Here is a 27,292-nt window from a genome sequence, read left to right as displayed (position 1 = left end):
AAACAGGAATGTTTAATCATGACAATCCTTTTGTTTGTTTTTTTTTAAACAGAGGTTGTTCAGGAATATTTTTTTAATTGGAAAATAAAAGCCTATTCCCACAATAGTGAGGCCATTTCTTTCAAGCAGCTCTGTTGTACAACTGTTCCCAAGTCCCTAAACAATTTAAATTGTTTTATATTGATATTTCTGAACTAAAATTTTAAAATATTGTATAGATTTTATTTGTGCTCCACATATTGCAAGCAATTAACAACACGAAGAAAGATTCAATTCCTCAGCTAGAATACCAAACTCTATACCAAGTATTACATGAACACAATACTTGCACAGTGACAAGCACAAAAAGTACTAGTTGAGCACTTACTTTCAGAAACCCATACCAACTCTTAAATGCTGTTTCAATTCTCCCACGCTACTCAGTCTACAATTTAAGGCATCTCCATACAGCCAGCCAGCCACCCACCCACTCCCATGCACACAATTTACGTTGGAGGTGTTTACTCTTACAAAAAAAAAAAATCACTATGTCAATCAGGTACCATTTATTATTTATCCCTATAACTGTGTCAGCATTGAGATATGACAGTTAAACCAGTGTTAAATCAATACAATATTTACATAGCACAGCACATTAAGCTTGAGACACTCACTTGGGGGATAAAACCACATTTTAGAACAGGACAAAGGTCACCATTATTATGTGTTTGAAAACAGCTATTTACAGGTCCCTATGACATAACTATAGTCTGTACACTGTTCCAATGGGGCAGGCAGAAGCAGGATAGGCATTTATTTTGAGGAATTTTTAAACATACGATTTGGAAGCATATTATTATGCTACCCTGAACGCCATAAACCACCTTAACATTCACCAAGGTGGTCTCATATCCTAGAATGGCATGTCCAGCTGATACAAAACAGACAACACAATGTTTACTTCGTAGAGAATTTTTTACTCCTGCTATTCAGTCATCTGCACTTTGAAGGCAATTCGTCCCAGAAACTTGTCACGATCATCTTCATTTTTTAAATTAGGTGAGCCCAGGATCTTACACTCAATTGCTATTTCTTCTTTGGTACTGTTGGAGTTAATTGCTAGTTGAACAGCCACTAGAGGCTGTAAATAGTGAGCCTAGTAAACAGAAAGATGGGGAAAATATTTGAGATACCAGAGTAAGTTAGCATTTAAATTCACACTTAATCTATCAGAACAAACTGGAAAAAAGCTAAATAAGAACACAATCTTGCAAAAGCCCAATCTGACTCAGGTAAAACATTTTTTTCCCCACAAGTTAGATAGTCAGGCATTCTTCATACTACTTCTCAACTAATATAGTCACCAGAATTTGTCACAGACGTTTTCTTCAGGAGGCATATTACTTTACCCCCTTCTGCTACATTAGGGGCAATTTTCCTAGAAATCTCTACTTGAAACAGCCTTTAAAATTACAAGTCTTCCTATCCATTCTATTGTCTCTTTTGTTTGGAGTTTTGGATTATTTTTTTTTTGCTTGTTTTTTTTTTTGGGGGGGGGGATGTTGGTTTGTTTTTCATTGTCTATAAGACATATCTTTCCTAGCACAGTTTTAAGTGGGTTTTTGCAAAAGCATAATTCAACAAAAACTAATAAGATAGCTTCTTTTCTGCTTTATTCCAGAATGCCTTTCCGTGAACATTCTGACAGTATCCCGGTCAATCATATTTCATGGAACAATTAAAATTCAGGATTCCATTCCTTATGATAAAAATTAAAATTTAAGAATGAATGCAAAATATTTAGCTTTTTTGGTCAATACGATATTATTTCTCATGTCTAATTCAGTTAGGACAACTTGAATTCTCTTGTAAAGTGCTTATGAATTAAATAAGAGCTTATTTATTATACACTGTTAAAGTGGCATTTCATCCAATATTCATAAAGTATTTCCATAATTTATTTATAGTTTTTTAGGTCAACACTGCTTACTGCTGATTAAGCAAAATTATTTATTTTCTTGGTCAAAGTTGATAAAAACCAGTGGACAAAACATAAACATGACACTGCTGTATTATACAAGTATAAGCCTTTAATTTTAATTGAAGAAAATTTGGGGTTAGATTTTTTTCTCCCCTCATTAAATTAAGAGGCTACTTAATACATTTTAATTAGTTTTAGGCTACATCTCTAACAAACGTCTCATTTAAAAAGAACAATGGCATGGAAGCTGATGTGCTTTAACATGAAATACTAATAAGTAGATTGACTGTTTTTTCAAATAGGTATACAAATTTCTATGATGTTTCAAAGACAGATGATACCAGAATGGACTTTTACTCAATAAAAATTTGGAGAGGGGCAGGGAGGTAGAGAATCTTCATCCTTATACAGCATTACAGATAATCTAAAAAAGGTAACATTCACTAAGGTCAGGGAGTTGGGCTCATAATGCTGAGAACCACAAGGCAAATAACCATTCTGGACCACAAAACTGTAGATATTAGTACTTTTATGGCTCCTGCCTTAGCAATAAGGCAGGAAGATTAGTTAAATCCTGTTAAATCTTTTTCAGAATAAATTAATTCAACAATTCCATACTGATACAATATAAAAATTCTCTTGTATAGCAAAAAAAATCACTCCAGTCTCTTAAGAGCTGATCACATAACTCCAGCCTCTCACAACTCTTCTTACTACAACCCTTTCACAATATACTAATGTTAAAAGTATTGAATGTGGCATAAGCAAGAATCCTTCAAAGCACAGCCCCTGCTCCACATGACTAAGTGACCACAAAAGAACATTGAACCAAAACATTAAATTAAAAAAAAAGCTTTTTCTTAATCATTAAGTCAAACAAATAATAGCATCAAGTTTTGCCTGACTTTATTACTTTCATGTTTCCCTTTCCATCAGCATAGCAGCAAGACAACCACATTCAATGTTGAAAAGAAACTGAAGTTTTAACTCTGTGTATTCTGTGTCCATAAAGTAGTGAGCTTTGTTGGTTTTTTTAAAACTTCAGTGTTCTTCAATGAGATAAATAAAATCTATGTCTGAAAAGTGATAGATGAAGGAAGATAAGAACATTTTAAAAAAAATTTAAAACATTCTATCTGCTACCTTGAAGTGCAGAGCAAATAATAAACATGGTCACAAAGCCAGAAAGGAATATAATCAATTCCATAATTAATTATAAACTTAATATCCTATACGCAAACACCAAGGATTAACTATTAGAAACTCTACTGTAAGTCAAAGCAACCAGTTTATTTTTCCTGACTTTTTCTGCATTCAAAAAGTTTCAAAAACATGAGTGACCAAAAAGCAGCAGATGCCCTTAAAACAGCTAGTATACAAACTATTCTTCAATAGTGCAATGCCCAGTTTATTTCCTTGGATATGCTAAAGCATATCTCTAATCTCATCAAGCTCGTGAAGTTTCTGAATATGTAATATTCCTTAAGAATACCTCATTACAAAGTTCAAACTTAACAATCAATCTGATATTAGTAATTGTTAAATGTAAACAGAAACAAAACATTTACAACATGAAGACCACCACAAAGGCATACTTACATGCAAGCTTTTCCCATAGTATGGAAAGTACATCAAGTCAATGAAGCCTTCAGGGGGGAAATAATTTATCTCAACCATGCCTTCTTCCTGTGATTGGAGATGGCAACAAAATTAAAAGTTACCATCTGCTTGCATAAAAATGAATTCCAAATTAGTATTACAACCCAATGATGAAGTGCAAGATCACAAAAAGGCGACTGAGCTACAAACTCTTAGAATAACTACTTCCAAAACAGATTTATTTTTGTCCAACAGTTTCATGCTGTGCTCATTTGCTACAGTAAGGATTATTAACAGTAGTATTTACATTAGTAATGTAGACAAGACAGCTTGCCTTCACATTTCCCTTATGAGTCGAAAAAAAAACGGGATGGGGGAAGACCATGTTCATTGCAATGAATAATTTAGCACCACCTAAAAATCCTGCATTTATAAGCTAAAATCCGAAGTATCCACAAACAGGTCTGTGTATTTTGGTGAAGCAACAGCACATCTGTTTTTAAGTTAAAGATTCATTTCTGTTTAAAGCCGGGTTTTTAAGTATCTCAAATTTGTAACAATACCACTCCTCACAAAGAACTATAGTCCCCTCCCTACAATGATGCACTATTCCTGCCAGGCTACCTGAAAGGAAACCCATAACATGATGATATTACTAGAGTTTGTGTGTGTCATCACCACCTTAGAGGAACAGTAAGTCTAACCTTATTGCTAGACTTCCCCTTTAAAATCCCAAATCTTGCAATTAAGAAGCAACCACTTACCAAGTAGCTGCCTAATTTCTGACTAAGGAATCACCCAATCTTTAAGATATACAAAATAAGTCTATATGATTGAACTATCCCAGATGCAGGCTTTTGTATAGCAATACACAGACACCTCTCACTATATACTGTATTCCTCAGGATTGTGTATCCTGGCAGGATGTCAAACTACTGCAAGTTCAAACCACTAGGAAATGCCCACATCTAATGTGACTTTCTGTAACAAGGTAAATATATTTCAGGGCAGGTTTAGATTAGATATTAGAAATTTTTTTACTGAAAGAGTTGTCGAGGCCTAGAAAAGGATGCCCAGGGAGGTGGTTGAGCCACCTTCCCTGGATGTGTTTAAAAAAAAAGGGTAGATGAGGTACTTTGGGATATGGTTTAGCTTAGGACGGGAATGGTTGGACTTGATGATGTTAAAGGTCTTTACCAACCTTGTGATTCTGTGATATTACCATGATAAAGGGAAATACCACTAAAACAACCCCCTCAAAATGCTAAATTTATCTTTAGCACATCACTGCTCATTCAGTGCAATTCACAAGTTCAAACTGCTCAGTAACTTTCATTGTTTTTTCAACACTACCATATAAAACAGCTGCAACTGTAAAAAGAGACACCATGAAGTTCAAAAGACAACTGCAGTAACAGAACTAATCAAATGAGGCACAAAGATCAAAAAATAGTAAAAAATAAATCACAGCTCACAAATACCATTTCCTCACCTCCTCAAAAGAACATACAACATGTTGTTTTAGGATATGGTCACATTCTTGTTCCTTTGCAGTCTAAATTATTGCAGTTCTACAATATATGTTTATTAAGTATTTTGGACCTTGAGATAGCAAATTCAATTACTAAGTAGAAATGTGTTGCTTTTTACCATTATTCTTTTTAAAGCTCATGCAGTTGAAAATACTATTTTTTTCCAAACATATGCCTGAAATAATGGTTTAAAAAAATCAAAATATAGACATATAAATAGGTGTAGAGCTTTCTGGGACAGCTGAACACAAGGCATGCATGCAGTCATAAATATATATGCATTAGGCTATCAGTGCAATAGCAGAGAGGTTCTGCGACATGCAACTGCCTCATGCAACTGCTGTGGGATTTGAGTTTAATAATTAACTAATCCTAATTTATATCCCTACACAATTTTAAAAAACCCCTGCAACACCTAAACCAGCTGCATTTGACAAAGATCTTCAGGCATCAGTCCGTTGGTGAGTGCCACTTCTACATACTATTTACAGTTTCCAGAAGGAGTTGAAGGTAGTCAGCAAATCTAAAAATCAGACCAGTTATCTGGACAGGTAAGACTTCCACCTCACTTACTGTGTCTTTATTAAGACCATGTCTTAGAAAGAAAAATTTTGCAGATGTTAAAAAAAAAAAAAATGTACAAAGACCCAAGGAAAGAACTTGGACAAGACTGGTCTGTAATCATTTGAGAAGAAGAATGGCAACATTGCACAAGATACAGATCAATATCAATTAATAATAACTGTAAAATGTCTCAGATTTCTGTCATGAAAAGCAACTAACTCAGATGCCAAGTACACTGACAACAGCAAGACACATAGTGCCATTCATACAGCCATTCTTCTTTCTTGTAAACTAGAAAGCGGGAGCCAATACAAAGTCAAAATGGGTGCCATCCAGGTAAGCATTCACCTCATCTGTTACAAAAGAGGAAGAGACCATTACGTAAGGATTCATCTCCCAAAGAGTCAAGGAATTAGAAATGGAATTGAAAACAAGGCCTCATAAGCTGATGTAATGAATAACATAATCCTCCAAGTTTAAAGTAGGAGTTTTGATATGCAAGGGGCATAACAGAAAGAAATAGTACTGTAAAGATGAAGCAAAGACAACAGGAAAAAATGGAAAAGTTGTTGATGCTGCTTCTCTACTTCGCAGTCTACCGAGAAGGATGAATTGTAACCAATATTTAAGCTTTCCTAAGCAGGTAAGTTGTTATGAGCTAGGGCAAGAAGAGGCTAATTTAAGGTAATACAGATGCATTCAAAGTGGCAAAGCCTGACAAGAATTTTCCCTGGAGTCTCCAAAGAACTAATAAAGATTGGTAATCTTTAAATATAAAAACACCACGCTTGTGCAGATCAGAGAAATTCTAACCAAATATGGCAAAAAGCTGTACTTCATATTTAAAGGAAAAGGATGCAAGAAAATACATACCATATCACACACCACCATTTATTTTTAACTGTCTCAATAGGTAGAATAATACCAAAAAAACCCCGCCACAACCAACCAAGTTTTTACCAGACTTACTCTTTTTCTAGGGAAATCAGGTAAGAGGATAAGAAAAAGCATCATCTGTGATTTGCTTAGGATAGCTTTTCCACTGTCCCATAAAGCATCCATGTAAGAAAGGTGAAGAAATATGATGATCATCGTAAAATAGAATTACAACCAATATTTCACAGGCCACTTAAATATTAGTTCTCAACACCTCACAAGGTATTTCAGGTGGAAAGGAAGACCACTGTTCTGGACCCTATGCAGTGTTTTCAATAAGGACTTGTGAGATGTAAAAGGAAACTTGATGGCACCAAGCTGTAAGCAGTTCAAAATACTTCAGAGAACTCGATGCCATTAAAGTGATCATGAAGGGGTAGGGGGGCAAAAATAGCAACGTGAAATTAAAAGGTCTGAACTTCAATAAATTATATACACAAATACAGACTGGGAAATAACCAAGAAAAAGGTCTAAATAGTTAAATTATTCAAATAAGGACTAAATGTATTACAAATGGCAAATTCACCTCAAGAAGACATTATTACTTCCAATGCGATGACAGAGGAGAAAATTCTCTCATTAACAATAGGTCAGATAGAGGTGAACTGTCAAGTCTGGGACAGCACTTTAAGAAAAGTGATATACAAGAGAAGTCAAAGGAGTAACACCAGTAGAAGCAGAAGCAATTGAACTTGACTGCTCTATTCTGAAGAAACAAGTGATTCCTCCAACAGAACAACTTTTCTTTTTTTTTTTTTTTTTTTAAGAACAGACACAAAGAAATCAGTCTCAAATAAGACAAGGCATCACCTTTACTTGCAACAAGACTGTCATGAGGATATCAAAGCTTTTAAAGACACCACAAAAATCAAGTATTAAAATTTATGGCTACCACAGGTACCTAGGATGAAGGCAGGACCACTTATTTACTTGTCTCATTAATTGTTGACATTTCCTGGCCTACATTTTTATCAGTCACCTAAAGCTAAAAGCCAAGACTCCATCCCTTGCTCAAGCTACTAACTTACCACGGGTGCCACTGCTCCCCAAGCAGTCTAGGAAAAATATGCACAAGTCAAAGGAATTATTACAGTTGCCATAAAATGTTCTGTGTAAATCCATTGGTACACAATACATATGCACAGATCAGCTGTTACTATAAGTAGTTTATGCTTGGTTTGAAGGCAACTTTACTTGAACAGTAGCATTAGTTTCCACACTGTATCTTACCCATCATTTATAAAATTGTTTAAGGTGCACTTGCAGCATGGAGAAAAAAATAAAAATATAGGTTATGAAATGGGAAAAAAAAAACACAACACAACTCACAATAAATAAATAAACACAAATAAATAGATAAGATCACAAATTACATGTATGCATTTTCCTCAACTAAAGAAGTAGCTCAAATACATCTAAAGATGAAAGAAATACAATAACAACAACAAAGTATTTTAGTAAGTACACTGAGAAAATTAAATACACTAAAACTAAAATAGACATACAGTAAGATGAAAACAAGAAAAAGAAGTACAAACTCTAAGAATAAAGGGAGTGAAATACTCTGACACAGTATATGACTTCGTTTTCCATCCCAGTTACAAGAAAAATTAACTACATGCTTATTTCTTACATTCAGAACTGACCTTAGGTGCACACTGTATACGTGGTTCCCCTTCAGGCTTTAATCCAATTATCTAAAGGAGAGAAAGTTAAAACATTTACAGACTTTGTGCCCCTTTCTGGTTTTACAGATTAAATTTGAACTTTCCTCTCACTTAATATGAGTTTATACTGAAAGGAAATCTATCTAGTGTCATTTTTATACAGAGCACAATTTTTAACTAGGAATAAGATTTAAGCATTGTTAAGTTACAGTTCAAATAGTAACAGTGGCTACAGAAAGGACTATTTTACATTCAGTGTGTAACATTAATGGCTCAAATTATTTAGCAATTCAAGTACTATATAACGTCACTGAAAAGTCAAATACTTCACTTGGCAAAGTTGTAATCACCTTACGTAGTTTGGTAGTTACAAAATGCATGACATTCTAGTTATGTTCATACAAAGTCAAACACACCTGCACAGTGGTTTAGAATCTGTTACATATAATAGTAACTAAAGAGCACTGTACTTACAACAGGATTTTCAGATCTCTTGATATAATAAAGTTATCAAAGTAAGCCAATACTTAGAATATACTTAAAGTCAAGTTTTAGAATGCTCAAAACCCCCACTTCATTTGACTCCTTGGAACACATGAAAAGCTAGACATTTCGGTAAATTACACTACTCTAGAAACGCAAGTATCTTGAGAAGCAAACTGAACCTGCATTCTAGTCCTCTTCTACAAGCCATTTTTCACATAGTGATAGTTGTGAGAGCTTATACTAAGAATTAAAAATTAAGTAGGCACTTACTCTGTTCATTTTCACAAGCACGCAGGGAGTCCCTTTAGAATAGCCGAAGGTCTTGTCTTCCTTTCCAGAGCACTGTCCAAGCTCAGAGAGGTTAAACCGACATGCCTTTTTAACAGCAACATCATTCTGATCAAAAATCCTTCCTGGTGTACAGTTAATGTTTTGGGATTGCTTTGAATCTTCATATGCTATGAAACAGAAATAAATTGTGTGCTTTATACCATTGATTTACAAGTAGCCAAAAACTGCAGAAGCCTACATAGACATCTAGTTCATACTTTTTACTTATCTAGGAATTCTCCCAAAGGACTATGTCTAAAAGCACTATGTCTCTCATGTCCATCTTAAAGACTTTTCAAAGCCTACAAAGTGGCACCATACTTGAATGAAAGAACAAAGAATATTAACAAAAGAAGTAATTCTGTCCTGCTTTTGAAATCACATCAATAATCACATCCGTATTTTATGTATATAAATTAATTTTAATATAATTATGTGTACTAATCTAATAATGTATTAAAAAAAAAAAAAGCAATCAAGTTTTTACCTGGAAACTAAATCAGTTTTTCCTTTGCACATGTTCCTTTTATAAGGAACATACACGAAATAACATATGACAAATTAGTGATTTTGCCATCCTTCAGGCTTGTCCTGTGTTACCTTTTCTTCATGTTATAAAGTCAGTATTTTAAGAATTCTGCCTGTAAACACTGTATCAGGTGAAAGTTAATAAATTGCAATTAGTTTAATCTTTGTGTGCTTCATTTTTTAAATAGGCAAACACTCAAGTTCTTAAGACTAAAGGATTCTTACCCAGTAACCAAGTCATTATCAGTTTAGTCTTGATAAACTTTGCCTCCAAATACACAACCTTTGTAATTTTACACTGAATTCCTTTGGCATATGGAATTTCTACTTCTTGTAGTATCTATACAACCATGTCACCAAAACAATGGATGCACTAAGACCCCAAACTCTCCATTATATATGCTACTATTCTCCATGCTCAGGCTCACTGTTCACTGCAGGTATTGATACTTACCTTTTTCTGCAAAACTTCTACTTTAATAACACACATCTAGAGTAAGACTGAACTTGCGCCGGTTTTCATTAGCAATTTGTAACTACAAGCAAAAAAGGAAACTAATGCACTCAACATTAAGACTCCTGAATTACTTGGACAACTGTAAGTAACTTACATTCAAGAAATTTTCTAAGTGTAGAAACGTATTCTGCATATGACTGGGCATCACTCTTGTTAAAGTAAAACTCCAATGCAGTGTCTGGCTTTGGTGAAATCATAAGTCCTTAAAAAGAAAAAGTGCAAGTAAAGAACTAAACAACCTACTCAAAAATCACATCCATAAACTGGAAAACAACTATCTGTAAAGAAACAGTAACATTACACCTATATTTCACAGTACTAAAAGGTAGTTTGTGTTCAAAGTCAGTTATAAAAATCATCATCACATGAATTAATACTTAAATTCAATCCAATGCATAACTGCAATTCACAAACCCAACCGATTAGGAATAGCAAAATCAGCAATTTAATCACTTTCAATCAAAAATTGTACTGATTCACTTCCCATATTCAGCAAATTAAACTTTAAAAATAATTGAAAAGAACACCAAAACCACACCCAGAAAGTCTCCAGTTAAAGCTAAGCATCAAAGCTTTAGGCAACAGAGTGAAGCTATGATTGCATTAATCTCACAGAAACCCACACGAAACAGAGTATTTTTAAAAACTTTATAATGCATATATACAGCTTGAAAGATTTCCAATTGAAACAGACAAACCATGTTAGTTGTTAGTCCTTTCTCCTTCTCCTTAAACAGAAAGTTTAGATGCCATCTGTTTCATGGAGAATACAAGAAATATTATCAAACCACTGCACACGTGTCATTTGAAGGGGTACGCCTTAGTCATGCTGTGGTAACTATTAATGCTCTTGAGCTGCCTCCCAGGCTGCTAGCACCCACCACACACTGCGGCAGCCTGGGTCCCCCCATCTGCTGCAGCAGGGGTCTATGGCTGGCTTCGTTCAGCTGATGGCTGAGGGTACTGGAATAGGAGCAATCTGCAGCCAGGGAGCCAGGACCAGCAGGAGAAACAAGGACACAGATTACCGAACACTGAAGTCCAGCTTTGAATTGAAGGATGAAAAAGGCAGGCACTGACATGGAGTTGGGGCCTTTGATAGAGGTGAACTGTCCTTCTTCCCAGGATATGGGTAAAGAAAGGCAGAGAGTTAAACCTTAGGGAGTTTTTTGTAGCAGGTGAAAGCAAAAGGCACACTTCTCTGCTAATACATACAGCTCTGTACCATCAGGAGATGTCACTAACACAGAGACTTAATGTTACTATTACTCATCACAGCTTCAGCAGCAGAAGAAATAGCACCAACACCACCAGATATTGCAGAAAAGATTAAATCTGTTCAAGAAAGGGTGTATAATTGATTATTTTATTAACACTACCTTAAGGTAACTCCTATTTAATACAAATCGCTAGTCTGGATAAAATCCCTGCAGTTGTGATTAACAGATGAGTATCCACACATCTGTCTCTCCAAGTATTGCTGAGAACTGACATTGCTGTTCCACATAAAAACCAAAACCAAAACAAACAACACAACCTATTCTTAATGGATTACTTTTCCTCTACAGTTAGAATATGAAAAGGTTTGATCAACACCAAATTTAGCATAATGGAATAACTGCAATTACAGCAGCAACTAAGTGCATCAGCTTAGGATGCCGTGTAGTTTCCGAAGCTCTGGGAAAACCAATTAAAACCAGATTCCCAAATTAATAAAATTTAAGCCAGAAAATAAAACTCATCTCCTAATATTAAAAAATAAAAATCAGGCCTTCTTTATACAAAATAACATTTAAGACTATAGTGGCAAGACAGTTATGTTGATTTCTTAATACACTACTGTAGTTAATCAATCACAGTAAGCTTTTGGAAGGCACATAGAAAGTGCAATGAAGCAGCCCTGGTCTATTAAGGATTCACTTACACAAATGATCAAGCCTCTCATCCAAAAGCAGAAATTATTACAAATACTTTAAGTTGTGAAATAAAAGTATATACTAGAAGTTTATCATAGAGAAACACCTTTTAGATTCTAAAAAACCCCAGATATAATTAGATATAATTTAATGTTTTTTTCCATCTAACTTCTGTAGGATTTCAAATAAATAATACATTCTTCTTTCTACATTAGCAGCATTTAAATTACGTCCAGGCAAACCACAACTAAATGCCTTAATGATTTACAGTCTATATAATCTACAAATACCACTTTTGACTGCAAATTACTTTGCACCATTACAGTCATCATCTGACCTCCGCAGTGAACTGGGATTCAACAAAATACAAGATAATTAGTAAAAGGGGTGAAAAAATCACTGGAGGGGTTTTACACACTAAAGGGTTTTGGAGAAGTGACTGTTATTATCTACAGAATTATACAGTAAATGAAGGACTTAGATGCTGTTTTTCAAAGTGAGCATGACAAAGTAACTAAGCTAGTCATCAATGAATGAGACAATAATTTGAAGAGATTTATTGCTTCAGGGGAGCTTCAAAAATATCCTAAGAGGAAGGGACTGCTCCAGTTCCAGTGGATCACAGTCTGCCTAGAGACAATGGTGCAAATTCTACAGAAAAAAGCTCTGCGAAGGAGGACTGATGCACAGACTGTGAGCGATGCAGGATTTGGGCTCCTCTAGAGGAACAGAATTAGCATTAGGATCACATTTAGCATTGTAAATGAGATAACATTATCCTACAATTCCAAGAGGGATTTAAAAAAAGGGGTTAAATCATCTGATTTGATTGATGCTATTATATTCCAGTGTACAATGCAAGTCAAATATCAATTAAAAAACAAATCGACTGTGAGATTTCAAGTATGTTTAACACAAAAGTAAAACATTTGACCTACGCCATCCAGGTTTTGTGTGTAGAATTTTTTATATAATTTAAAGTTTTACAGCCAGGAACATGACATGTTTCGCTGCAAGTGAAAAATGACAAAGTTAAAAAGAAACATTAAAACAGAAATAAGCACTTTTATCTTTTATTAACGTTTATGGATGAGTAATTAAATACATCATTAATAAAAAAAAACCCAGAAACACTATAGACATTAGTTAAAAACTAATTGTGGCATACATACTTTTTGAAACAAATACCCCATATTACTTATTTCAAAACAAAGGAAAATTAACCACAAGAAGCATGAGAGAAAAAATGTCCCTCAAGTCCAGTATTAAATCACAGCTGCCCCACAGCTCCATCCACTAACAAGATTCTGACTACTGCAGAGGAGATGGGGAGAAATGATCAACTAAGCCATCTTTGTTTCTTTTCTATTTTTTTTAAACTGAGCAGGTCATTATTATTATTATTATTTCCAGCATTTACCCCTTTCTTAGCTTGAAAAAAATCAGCATGAATCCCTTAAAAGCAGAGGACTATTTTTAGAGGTCTGAGCACTATATCCAAGCAAATTCTCTACAGCATCCAGAGACATTTATCACAATTGGACCAATTGTGACTTACTCATACAAGATTATTGTATAAACTTAAATGATGATGCAGCTGCAAGATATTTTTTTAAATGATGTCATGTAACTTCCAACAAAATATTAATATTGCATAGCCATTTAGTTTTGTTGTATTTGAAACAGAAGTTTCATCCCTGAGCAAAGTTATTATAAAATTTGAGATATTGTACCAAATTTTCAGGTGGCCCAATCATTCAAGATGCATAGACAAATCAAATACTTATGCATTCTCCAGAAACAGTAAATAGAAAACACTAATCTCTTTGGTGTAGTTAAAGTATGCAGAAGCATTTTTTAAACCTTTCACAGCAAAAATCCTTATTTTTTTCCAATACTGGGATACACCAAAATAGAGCCTGTAATGACCGATTTTTGTGACATATCTAAACCAATCTTAAAAAAAAAAAGTAAAAATAAAAAAGACAACTACCTTATAGTTAATTTTTATTTGTGTAGGGCTTTTTTCTGTCACAAACAGCTCCTGAACCAATCAGCAGTAGGACTGGATGGGCATGCACACAAAGAACGCAGTAGTTCCAGGAAGCATTACACCACTTGGAGTGGCAGCTGCACGTTATATGGACTTGGTTTCATCATAAAACAGGAGTCTCTCTTCAGTGGACCCCACATAATAGTTCAACACCCCCTGAATTCTCCAGACATTCCATGTCAGTTGAAAGTTATCCAATACTACAATGAAATCTCTGGAAATGCCTCTGTGTCATAGTCCTTACATGCTTTTGAGCAGACAATCCTACAGGAGAGTTTTCCTGTATTTTTTGCAAAGTATCAAATACTAATCACACGGTGGCCTTCCATCTATGCCAAAAGTATTGGCTTATAGTACCTCTAAAGCAATTTGATTAAATGATAATCCCACTTCTACAACAGCATGTTGTATGGATGTGCAGGTAATTGCAGTCTATAGATATGACAAATTCAACTGAAAAGAACTTAGAAAAAAACAGCAAAAGTCAGCCTATGTGCACAAAAATCTACTCGTTAATTTATGCTATGAACATGTATAACTGGATGATAATCACAGTTTCCCATCAGCAGTTCATACTTTCAAACTCACTCTCAAATGAAACTTAGCTGTTAAAACAGAGAACTGTATGAAAAAAACAAATAAATACACTGTTACCTGGACTAGAAATCCGGTCACGGTATTTTGGTATATCACTGCTCAGTGTCTGAAGCATAACCCACATTGTGAATGTGAAGAGTGCTGCTAGGAAGCCATAAAATACCAGATAGAATAGTAAGATCAAACCTATAAAGAAAAAACAAAAATTACTATCTCTTGTTTAGCTAATTCCATCACCAATTTTGAAAATCAAAATTGGAAATAAGCAATACTTTTGGTTACCTCCCACAATACCTTGCAACTCCTAGTTGTAGTTATAAAGCAGTATGTCCCTAGCATTAATACTTACATATGTATCACATAAAGCAGAACAATGTGTGCAAAAAGGTTTTCTTCATACTTTCTGGCTCTTAATATGCAGAGGGCATTTTGGCATCTCTAATTTTAAGAGAGAAGCATTAAAGACTTTGGGCTACAAAAGAAAGCTGGTGAAGATGACTAAGCAGCCCTTCACTTTTTTTTTTTTATAGTTTTGTATCTGGAAAGGAAAGGGTGGTAGGGAATAAAGAACTGAGTGCAAAGATTAAATTATTACACTGGATCCAGAACAGGAAGGAGGTGATCAGTGCTTCCATAAAGTACTTGGCATTTGAGAGAACTCCAAACATGTATGTCCTGTTACAAGAGACTTTGCAAGGTGAAAATGCTTTCTGCTGCATATTTTTGAAAACAAACCAAGCTTTCTGTTCAGACTTATCAAAAGCCTCTGCCTAACAAATCCATCTGCTTTACCAATCTACCTCAGAGACACGGCACAGTTCCTGGAATTTACCAATTACACAGGTACTACAAGCTTCAACTTGACAGTTGCTTAATGAAGAACTCCTCAAAACATGAGGAAACTGCCTCAAGGAAACAGCCTATTACAACACTGTACCTCTCCATCACTTCGCTGCAACAAATCACTGGGTGTTCCTGTTCTCATCCCCCCGCCATTTTTCAATACGCACACCCGGGAACACACACTGGACATACAGATCAGATGTCTACCAAAATGAGAAGGTAACAGACAGGCCAAAGTTAAAATCTTACTTTAGAGATTATAGGGACTCAGATCAGCTGCAGAGATTTTCAAAAAACTTTCTGCCCTTTTTCTTCAGAGGTACGATGCATACCTTGCATTTTAAAATGTCAATCATTGTAATAACTGAATTTTCAAGCAAGGCTGTTTATTCTCACGTTATTTGGCCTGACAGACCTGTGTTAGTATAACTTTTAAAGACAAAAAAACCCCAACACACTGTTTGCTACATTTCCTTGCTTTTTCTTTCTGAGAACATGTATTGATGATTACTCTTAGATTACCTTTTAAAATGTATGTTTACCCAACTAAAGATGAAGCATGTATGCTCTATGGATGGAAGACTTAGTAAAAAACATTTAAGATTCAGCAGAAATTGTTTTATTAATAGAGTATACAATACCAACCTAAAAAAAAAAAACCCAACAAACAGCATGCAACCCTGTTCTAAGACTGAACACTTGAGACAGGGACACATGCATAGACATTTTCAAAAAGAGTGGGAGCTATATAAGTATTGAGGAATTCAGATGCTTCTACAGAGAACCATCTTCAAAACTTTTCTAATTCAAAAGTATATCTGAATGATGATGTAAATTCAATTTTAATAAAACATTGTAGTTGTAAGACTGCTATCAGAAAGCCAAAGAGATATAACTCAGGTCAAGAAAAACACATCAAAAACATTATGCAACATTCTACCACTGACATTTGATTACATGAGATAATCAAATGCAGTATTTTTCACCCTTCCATAGAAAGGGAAAAATCAAAACAAAAAAGGACTGTATCTCAGTGATGAATACTGTCCACTACAAGATGAACAGAAGGAAGCCTAACCCTGGGTTCTGCCCCAAAAACTACACCTGCACTTTGCACTAAACTATTTTCTAGTAGACTACTGCCCCCAGTATTCCATGACTGCTAAAGATGTGAGTACCTGCATTGTTTCGCCTGAAGGACTTCAGCGTGCATATATTAAAATAGTAAGGTGGTTTCCAAATCATCTTTACAGTAAGGTAAAGTTCTCTCCAGCAACCAGCTGAATGTTACTGGGTTTTAGTTTGATCTTAGTTTTTAATTTCATGTGTTGACAAAGCTACTGACTAATGTGGAATAATCTGAAAGTGATCAGCTATTTAAAATACATTTGGGAACCACTGAGATGCAAGATACAACACAGTAATTATAAGTTAAATAGCAAAGTACGTGAACACAAGAACAAGCTTACTCTATAGTGAACAAGACAGCTAGACATTTATTGTAAACTATTTCTAAGCCTACTTAAAAGCTACTTAGAAGAAAAATAGTAGAAATCCTAATCAACAAAAAGCATTATGGAAGTTGCAGCTGTATTTGGCACACCAGCAATCTGCTTTACCTGCCAGCTTACAGTTGCTTTAATTGGATCCAAAACAGAGCAATGATCTTCTGTTTAATACCAAATGTAATTTGGCTATCACAAAACCAAACTTCCTTACAAAACCTTTGGTCAGCTCCTGTCTTCATCCCTACAAGTTCATCCCTACATTTTCATCAAGCTGTCTAGAAAATACACTTTCCATCAAGTGACCAAGACATACATCAATCAGTTTGAATGGAACAGAAAAAAGTTTTGACGCTTAAGACAAGACAAGCACCTTCTATGGCAATTAGCAAAGAAGCAAGAATGCCAGAGAAATCTTTTTCTTTGATCTATTTCAGAATACAACTGTATTTTAATTTGTAAAAGATAATACTTACTTCAATGAGGAAAAAATAATAAATCCCTGACCACTTTTTTATTCCTGGCACAATAGAACCACAGCGGTGAACTTCTAAGCAGACATGGCCCTAAGTATAGTCTTGCTTTGGGCCAAGACCACTACTGCATCTGCAATACTGGCCTTGGACCCCACTTTGAAGCACCCTGAAGAGCTGATCCAAGCCTACTGAAGCTCTTCTCCATTGCTGCCTCAGACGAGGTGATGGTGCATACTTACCTAACACAGCCTCTATACTCCTGTGGGGAAGGGAGCTGCTGGGGTCCCCTCCCCTGCCAAGACCTGCAGTGGGGCAGAACTATGCATTGGCAGTCCCTGTGGAGCCCTCATGCACACAGAGGGAATGCCAATATTGGGGAAAACAACAGGAACCCCAATGTCTAAAACACAGTCTCCAAGGTGGAGACTGCAGTATGAACAGTCCCTTACAGCGTCCTCCTTCCTTCCAGTAACATCACATCTGCTGGGGCTGCAGCAGTAACAAGGTTACAACGACTGTTTCTATTCACAGCACTAAAACTCCAGCAGCCTGCCCCAGTCCAGCAAAGCACAAGTACACACACAGAGATTATTTTTAATCTTTATTTTCATATAGCTTCTAAATGCACTGCAGAACACTGACCACTAAGCTGCCCCATTTATGCTACTTTGCCAACTTAAAAAGAGGGGAAAAAATATTAAACTCCCATCTGCAACTTCCAATGGCCACAAACTGAGTAAGCTGCTCTTTGTGAGCCTATTAGTGTTAATTATCTTAAGCTAATCACAGTGGACAAGCCATAACCTGTCAAAAAGCTCTGCCAAAATAACTTCACATAACACTGGATTTCTTGTCAGGAAACAAGATGTACCCAAGTAACAGTGGAAAGCTATCCTCCACGTTTACTGAGGGAAGTACAACTACTATATCTAACATCCAACCCTTTTCCATTGCTGCAGAACATCTTGTTACACCAAATCCTTTGAGTCCCACCATTTTTGACATCAAAATGATAATACAAGGAAAACTGTCAAAACAGAAATTCTGTATTACAATTATCCTAGTTGGGGGGTTTGCTTTGGTTGTGTTTTGGGTTTTTTACGGGTCTTTTTTTGTTTGTGGCTTGTTTCTTCAACTGGTTGTTTTGTTGGTTTATTTTCTTTATGTAGGGCATCACAGTACCAAAACCCCTTCATACCCTATCCACACAGATAAGCTACAGTCATATCTGGAAAACTGCTATTTCTGAACCAACATGTCAGTGCTATCATTAGTTGGGAGCTCATTTGCAGGAATCAAAACACTTTTACACTATGAAAGCCAGAACTTCTGACTCTAGTGAATACAAAATATCATATACCTGACCGTCATTTCCAAGATGAATACAAGTTTTCCAACCTTTACACAGCAAAAGTGATAAAAAGCATGTCAGTCTGGCATAAACCAGATTGTCAGACCTACCTATGTTATACATAGGTAGATATATACAGGTGCCAATATACACACTCTCAGAACAGACACAGAAGCAACTATTCAATGTTCCCTGCAACAATGAAAATTAAATGCTGTCTTTACCATTTGTTGGAATTTATGTTGCATTGACTTTATCATCTGCACGGCCCTTCTTCACAGTCTTCAGCTGGTGGGATTTAAATACCTAAATAATGTTACTAGTGCCTACCACATCTTTCTGTCCACCTGCAGATAGACTCCCTTGTTTTAAACTAAGTTAATTATATAAATTGGATTAGCACTAACAATGTTTCAATTTACTCCCTAGACACCTGAGAATTACTGGTTTCCAAACTGGGGTGATGGCAGGGAGTAGAGAGGAAGAAGAAATAAAACTCCAGTCCTGTGTTACAGTTTATTTCCCAATAAGACAGGGTTCCACATGTAACATGACTAAATGCTCCAGGAGACAACAAAACTCCTCAAATGCAACAACTGCAAAGAACCAGAAAAGCCAGTGCTTAATGTCATGATTAAGCATTTACAACACACACAAAAAAAAAACCATCCCCCCAAAATATTGAATTTTTATCTACTGCAAGACAATACCACCTCTACCTTGAACACTGTGACACAATTAGCTTTACAGAAAGGCTTACCATGACGAGTGTGACCAGAAATTGAGTACTGCTAGACTCTATTTTTCCTTCTGGGCACAAATTATTTTTCTGTAACCTTGTGTAAAAACAGTTTATATACTGTAAGATTATGCACACATGTGAGTGTGTAGTGGGCATCCCATTACAATACTTCCATGATGATCTCACTCTGCTCTTGCTGCAGTCCTAGGCAGGCACAGCACACCTTGCCATGACAGGCAGAGCCAGGGGCAGATCTTACTTTCACTCACAGAAGAGCCCATACAGCAGCCATCGGAGTTCTCCTGTCTTTGCCCTACCCAATAACACCTGTGTGGTACCCCAGGACTGACTCTCCTTCCCATCACCTCTGCAAAGACTATTAGCACCTTTACACTTAGACTGCTGAGAACACCATCAACTCAGGTAATCAACAGGTTTTTTCCAGTATTTTCTGTCTATTTAATACAACAAATGATTACACCAGATAATTACAAGTGTAAGGGATTTGATGGGGATGTGTTAGATTTGGACACCAATTTGAGAAAGATTCAAATTGAATTATACCTCAAAGTCTGCAATGTAAACTAAAAAACCTCTCAATTTTTACAGCAAGACTTAGCACAGGGTTTTTTACCAAACTGTAAACGGTAACATACCTCTGTTACATGACTAATTAGCATTGAAACTGCTTTCTTTTGTATTTTGTGCAAATCCTGGTGTAGAAATGGCAGATAAATAGGAGCACTCCAATGCCATGGCACTCAGATGCACAGAGAATCACTGCCTTGCAGTTACAATTTACATATGCCCCCAGGACTGCCTCAGACTAGGGCAAAGCATGCACATATTGTGAATAATTATTTAACAGGTTCTCTACTGCTTCCATCTTGTTCCTGTGAGGAAGCTGTCGTAAGACAGGAGAAATATGCATGGAATAACAGACCCAACTGAATTCTTATCATGCCGCTCCTGGACACCACAGCCCAGCAGGCTGGCAAACAGAGCTCTCCTCTCCTAACCTCCCCACCACCTTTCAGAAGGGAGACCAGCAATAGAAAAGCAACAATACTCAGGGAAACTGCTCTAATTTCACATTAGTGCTGCAAGGGCAGAAGTGAGACCATACCCTGTACCCTGCGTGGTATTCTGTTGTGCCAGAGTCAGTTGGTATTCTGCAACTAAAAAAATTTAAAAATCAGAAAACCACACACCACACCTCCACACAAAGACTATGATTTACCTAATATACAAAATTAAATTAAATAAGCACAATATATTAATCAAAAAAGTCCAGGACAAAAAAATATTGATGAAAGATTACACTGGAAATGTTTAGTGTTGCTGAACAGCTACCTCTCAATGTTGGCTAAGGAAAAGGTATATAGCACTAACCACGTACCAATCACCTAGATCACTTAAGAAAACTTATTAACGAAGTAAAATTATTTAAACTATCTAAGCTTATACATACTTTCTCAGTATGGAAAAACATCAAGAGAGCTGACTGTAGAAACTTAATTACCAGCTAAGCTGCATCAATTTCAAGCGTTAACTGTTGGCCTTGGACTAGCACAGACCAGTAACATTGTAAGCGGCTTATCCTGCTAAATAAGTTTAAACAGAGAAGGTTGTTTCAACTTCCCGTTTTTGAAAAAGTTACAAGCTATTTCTAATGCACCCACAGTCTTTGCGCTTGTCAGATTCATGACAGAGACAGATTTCTGCAATCCATACACCCAGTCATCCAGCCCACGCACTTCAGGAAACCTGCCTGTACAGAAAGATCCCTAGACAACAGCATAGTGGAAATTTCCTCTCCTTTGCTATTCAACTGGCAGAGTAGCCCGCAAGCTCTTATTTCCATCTGAATGGAGGAGAATTCACGTCAGAGCTAGGGCCCTCTCTTGACAGACAGGAGACATTGGCAAGGCAAAGCAAGTACACCCCATGCACAGCCTGCTTGAGGCTCCTCCTCACTGTTTCAACATTAGCATTCATTGAGATTGTGTCAAGGCCAAGGATGTATTGGCCCGTTCCTTTTTATGCCACGCTGAGATTCTTGTTGGTTTTGTAAGCACAACTTTTAAGTATCCTGACTACATCCAAGTTTTGGGAGGAGACACAGCATTTTCTGGTCAGTAAATATGTCCCATGAGGACTGGAGAAACATCCTAATATTAAGCATTTATACAACTGTTTAATATGAGAAAACATACTCAGAAAATCCAAATATTTTTATTGGAAGCAACAAGATTATGATAACACGCTTTCCAGCTCAGAGAAAAGCAATGGGACGACTACCTGAAAGTAGGAAAACAAACGCTGCCTCCACAAGCTTTACTGGAGAAGCTTCATTTAAAAGCTTCATTTGAGAAAACTAAGAGGCCCAGAAGTCCTACGTTGTGACAAATTTAGCGCGATGACGCACAATGACACAAATGATCGTTCTTCTGTAGACTACGTGGAATTAAGGCTCAGAAAGTTTTTTGATTTATTTTTTTTTCCCCCCTCTCCGACCCGCAGCTGCCATCGACAAGTACAAAGGCAATTCGCGCTCATTCATTCCCGACCTCCTGCGATGCTGGAGAGCAAAAGGGGGGGGGGGGGGGAGCGGTAAGGGGTGGATGGAGAAGGGCGGCTGCATTGATATGCACGCAGGCTGCCATCAACTAGGAGAGATAGACGCCGGGCGGGAGCCGGCCCCACACCTCCAAGGCGGAAGCCCGTCACAGCCGCACCGAGGCGGCCCCCGGAGTCCCCCCACTCTCCCCCTCCACAACCCATCTCCCCCCCACCCCCCCCCCGTTCCTCCGCGGATCACGCGGAGGAGGAGCCTGCGGGCCCAATTTGCTGCATTTGCGTACTGAGGCGGGAGGGTGAGTCAGCTCGGGACGCGCTCCCAGAAACTCCTCTTCCTCCCCCGACCCCCACCTGCTCTGGGAAGAGCCCCCGCCTCCCCCCCCCCACCCCCCTCAATGTCACAGCCGGTGCTATTTTTAGACCGGCGGGCGGCGGCACTTTTAACGGTTACCGGGGCGCGTGCGCTACGGCCTCGCGGGCCGCCTCACCTGGCCCCCGCGGGCCGATCTGCACCCCCCACCCCGTATCACCGCGGGGGCCCTACAGCTGCCGCCCGCCCCCTTCTTTCTCCCCCCTTTCCCCTCCCCTCCCGCCCCGCTTCGCGCTCGGCCTCGTCCCCCGCCGCTCCTCGACTCCGCCAGCAGCCTGGGGCGGCTCGCCCGCTCCCGCCCCCCGCGGCAGCCCTTACCCCAGCTCTTAGCCGTGCGCCCCAGGAACTCGCCGCTGTTGGGGTTGTAGACAAACTGCCGCCACTCGGCCATGCTCTGGCGGAAGGGCTTCTTCGCTTCCTTGGTCATGGTGAGGCGAGAAGCCGGCTGCGTCGCGCACCCAGGCGACAGAGCCTCACAGGCAGAGAAAGCCGCAGCAAGCGCCCGCTCCCAACCGCTAAGTAACTGCGGCCGCGGCGCCCGGCGGGAGAGCGGGCGGGGGACCAGTCACGCAGGGACCTTCCCTCCCCACCTCCGCGGCGAGGCGGGACTCGCCGCGACATCGTTCCGCCCTCTCCAGCCAATCCCCGTCCGCCGCGCGCCTGCCCCCTGGCGGCCACCGGCCGCGAGGCAGGGCCGCGTGCCAGCGAGGGGCCCAGGCTGCGCGCCGGCACGCGGCCGTACCTCGCGCCCGCGCCGGCTCCGCGCGCGGCGGCGGTTGGGGCCAGGGGCGCGCGGGGCCTGCGGGCACCCGCCGGTGTCGGTGCCCGCCGCGGGGGACGGGGCGGGGGGGTGACGGGGGGGAGAGCGGGGGGCTGCGGGGCCGTCGCGGCGTTTCTAAGGAACTGCGGGCCGGCAGCGTGGGGCTACCGCCGGCGAGACATCGCCATCTGTGGAGAGAGAGACGCGCAGCGGAGCAGATCGCGCCCTAAATGGCACCTGCGGTGTCCCCGTCCCCCCCCCCCCCCGCCCCGCTGCCTTCCCCCGGCCCGGCCCGCGGACAGCTCCGCCCGGGGGTCCCGCCTCGGCCGGACACGCGCGGGGAGCTGCCTGCCGAGCCCCGTGTTTCCCCGGCAAGCTTTAAGTGCGGAAAGGACCCCGCTTTCCCCCCTCCTCGCCCTGTGACACCGCCGTGGCTGTAGGCACTGGCCGCGCAGCGGGCCGCAGGGGAGCGCCGGTGCGGGAGAGGCGCGGCTCTGCGGGCGCTGCGCCTGAGGCACCGCTGCCAGAAGCGCTAACCTCGGGGCTTGCTTTAATTCCGCCTCCATCCTGAAACCTGCCGTGAAAGTACGTAACGTGTAAAAACGCCGCAGAAAGGGGACTGATAACGCGACTTCTTTAAGCCTGAGACCGAACCTCACCGCTATCAACGCTCCTAAAGGTCCAAGAAGGAACAGCACAAAAAAAAGCATTCTTCATCTCCCCTCTGACAGCAGAGGAACAGACTCCATTTACTCTCCCGTTTAAGCCCTTCGATTCCCTCTTTCCCGGTCGCTAACGGGAGCGGTGCCAGCCACCGCACGCCGCGGCCCCACGCCTCAGTCCTGAGGGTCAGCTGAGTGTTCTCCCGAATATGGTGCTCGGCCAGTGTAAATACTGGACGGCTCATTAGGTATTTTGCAAAACTCAAGTGTAAGGGGAGAGCTACTACATCAAAGCAGATCTTAAAATAGTCCGTCCATACGCCAGAGATCAAAGATAAGTGAAAAAGCCACAACAGGCTACATCTTAAAATTGTAAGAGTGACAATAGATGTGTTACACAAGAGGAATGAAGTATTTATCAGTATGGTTAGCTTAAATCTTTATGAGGAGTATTATTCGTGCCAGAAAGCAGGAAATGTGAAGCATAAAAAGAGAATAAACCTTTTTGCCCCCTCCATGTCCATTTCCTATACTTTTATTCTTTTACAGTATATAATCTAAATCATTCTATCTACAACAGCATAAAATAATAATCACTCACTACTTTGTGCCACACTGATCAGTTAGTATATTCCATTGCAGGTCAAAAATAAACTATCTCCATTTTTCTTTTTTCTTCTGAATGTCACCACAAAACCAAACCAAACCAACCCCCAAAAACCAAACCCCAAACTGTAATTCCAGTCTAACAACTGCATTGCTGAATTATTCAAATAGGTATCCTGCACTGTGAAGGAGTAATATATCAGCAAAATGTGCCTATAGCCATCTTCTTTGGATGGGACACCATATTGACTCGATAACATTAAAGTTTGCAAGCAAAGACCGGAGGAGTTAATACAGATTAAAAAAACCCACACCCTACATCATGCAATGAAATTTCAGCATTTAAATATATTCACATTTTAAAAACATTACATAAAATGTACACCAAAGAATCAGAGGAACTAGTATTATCCAGAAATCCCTGGAACTCTTCGGTGTGCTCACCGTAAAACATAGGAATCTGTTAATGCCCTGCTCCAGTGAGTTCAAAGGCTCAGGTTGGCTATAACAACTATACTAATTTTCAAAATCAGAGGTCACTTGACATCCAGCCTCCCTTGGCAACAGTGGAACCTCATTTCCACTGCAAAGCAAACTGTTTCTGAGATGCAAAAGCATAAATGTTTCAACTCGTGGACATACAAAACCATTAGCTGGACACTGATCCCAGGTAAAACAATGGAGAGATCCACCCATATTCCAGTCTTTGCTAATAAAAAGTAATGAACGGCAACAGCATGAGCTGCTATATGATGAGCTGCAATTGCAGTGCAGTGTTTGACAGCCTACATCCTTTCCAGACCTATGTTATCTTTCATGCAAGAGAGCATGGGAACAGCCAGGCCTGGGAGGCAGCGGGCATGCAGACTAGAACCCAGCCCTGGAGCAGGGGTCCAGAGCAGCAGGGCCCACAGCCAGGCATCAGCACAACCTGAGCTGGATACCTGCACACTGGTCAAGTGAAACAGGGCTCTGGGCCATAGTGATGAGGGTCAAGTCAGGTTGGTCAGGGCAATTAAGGCCTGTTAGTGCACTCAGGGCCTGGATGAATAGGAACAAACTTTTTTTTTTTTTTTTTTAAATAAGTAAATGTTTGGCTGACAAAACTAATTGCACTTCCATTTTAAGCTTGGGTTTCTCCAAGCTACTGATATAGTGCCACAAGACATTTGGATTCAAAACACCTGATTTATGCAGAAATAACTGGACTAAAACCCAGCTCACTGACATTTCAAAATGTAATTGTCAGTGGCAAGATATCAATGAGTTGATGTGTTTCTAGCAGCATCCTTCAGGGTGCTGATTCCTAAACCAAAGGTATTTTATGTTAGCAGTCTAGTTGGTTCTATAAAGTCTATCTATTGTTTCTAAATATTATCACCAGAGACTGGTGTGTTGTTTTGTTCAGAAAAACACAGACAATGCTGGGGCAAAAAGAACTAATGCAGTCTAGTGTGCGTAAACACTTGTCTTCTAGAAAGGAGATCTCTGCGCACACGTTGGTGGGTGCACCCACTTCTGATATTTATTCTAGCAGGAAAATGGAAGTGACAGTTCAGAGGGTACTGAAAAATGATCCAGGGAGCAGAAAACAAGCTAGCTTACAACACACAGCTTCCACACTTCAGCTTATTCAGCTTCTGGAAGAAAAACCTGACAAGAGACTTGGTTACTTTGAATAGAAACTTAAATATAGAAGAGAGATCTTGATAGCATGACCTTTTCAACCTCACCGACAAATGCAATGGCATCCACTTGCTGGAAACTGTAGCTAAACAAACCTAATGTTGACATTTCCTGACTGTGAGGGTAATTAAATATTTAAATCATTTGTATCAGGAGAGATAACGGGTACACCTTTGCTTGGTTTTTAAGCATGAGATTAGATAGACTTTTTAAAGACACATTTCAATTCAGTTTTGGAAGAAATCCAGTTCTGTGTGGATAGGCTCCAAGTCTTTGCTTATCAAACAAGATAGAGATGGCACATTCTGGGTCAGAAGCAGTATCCTCTACTTGCAGACTGATGGTCTCTGCTGTCCACAAGGATTCTGCCTATGTTTGGTCAGGATGGTCATCAAGATATTTGGTTGGATTCCACAGAGAGAATTGCAGGAGTGACTGCTCATTCTGAATAGGGATGTCTGATGGGTGTCAGGTTTGCACTCACTATCTCATCCACTGTTACAGTCTGGACACATGACTTTGCAGACCATTCAGCCCGAGGAATGTTCCTCATTTACAATTCCTGTTTCTCTGGAAAGACAGTTCCATCTGCACAACTGATCTTTGTAAAGGTGTAATTGGTAATACCTGGTCTTCAAAGCACAACAGGAAGAGAACCACCTGGACTCACTATCAAGAAAATAACAGATGATGAAATGATACAAATGTAAACCATACAACACAAACGATTCAAAACTTTTAAAGCATCAGTTGTATCAAGATATTTAATATGCTCTTTTTAAAAGGAATTTCACTTTGGCCTGTTGGAGGATTCCTGATGACTAGAAAGCCACCCCTCTCTTTTCTAGTTTGGGTCTATGGTGGACCACAGCAAGACAAAATTTTGGCATCACTCAGCTGCTGCTGTAATTTCCACGGGGCGTCTGTCTGCCCAGTCTCATTTCAAAGCAGCTTCTGAGTTGCAAGAGACACATGGATAAGTTAGACACAAATCTGCTGCTTCATACTCAGCTAAGTTTTAAACT

General features: G+C 39.1%; 1 protein-coding gene across 1 annotated transcript; it reads right to left on the bottom strand.

Moving 5' to 3' along the window:
• On the bottom strand, window positions 1-22,980 carry ATP1B3 (ATPase Na+/K+ transporting subunit beta 3; the record flags this gene model as incomplete). The annotated part of the gene is made up of 7 exons (XM_084267248.1): window positions 1-1,135; window positions 3,560-3,646; window positions 8,239-8,289; window positions 9,016-9,203; window positions 10,215-10,322; window positions 14,744-14,872; window positions 22,872-22,980. The coding sequence occupies 7 exons, from the start codon at window positions 22,978-22,980 to the stop codon at window positions 965-967; spliced, it is 843 nt and encodes a 280-aa protein (XP_084123374.1). The 3' UTR covers window positions 1-964.
• Between the last annotated feature and the right edge of the window lie 4,312 nt (window positions 22,981-27,292).

The sequence above is a fragment of the Gallinula chloropus genome, assembly GCF_964237585.1.
Source record: "Gallinula chloropus genome assembly, chromosome: 8".
Lineage (NCBI taxonomy): Eukaryota > Metazoa > Chordata > Aves > Gruiformes > Rallidae > Gallinula > Gallinula chloropus.
Note: the sequence above shows the minus strand (reverse complement) of the source record. Positions and strands in the feature narration are given on the sequence as shown.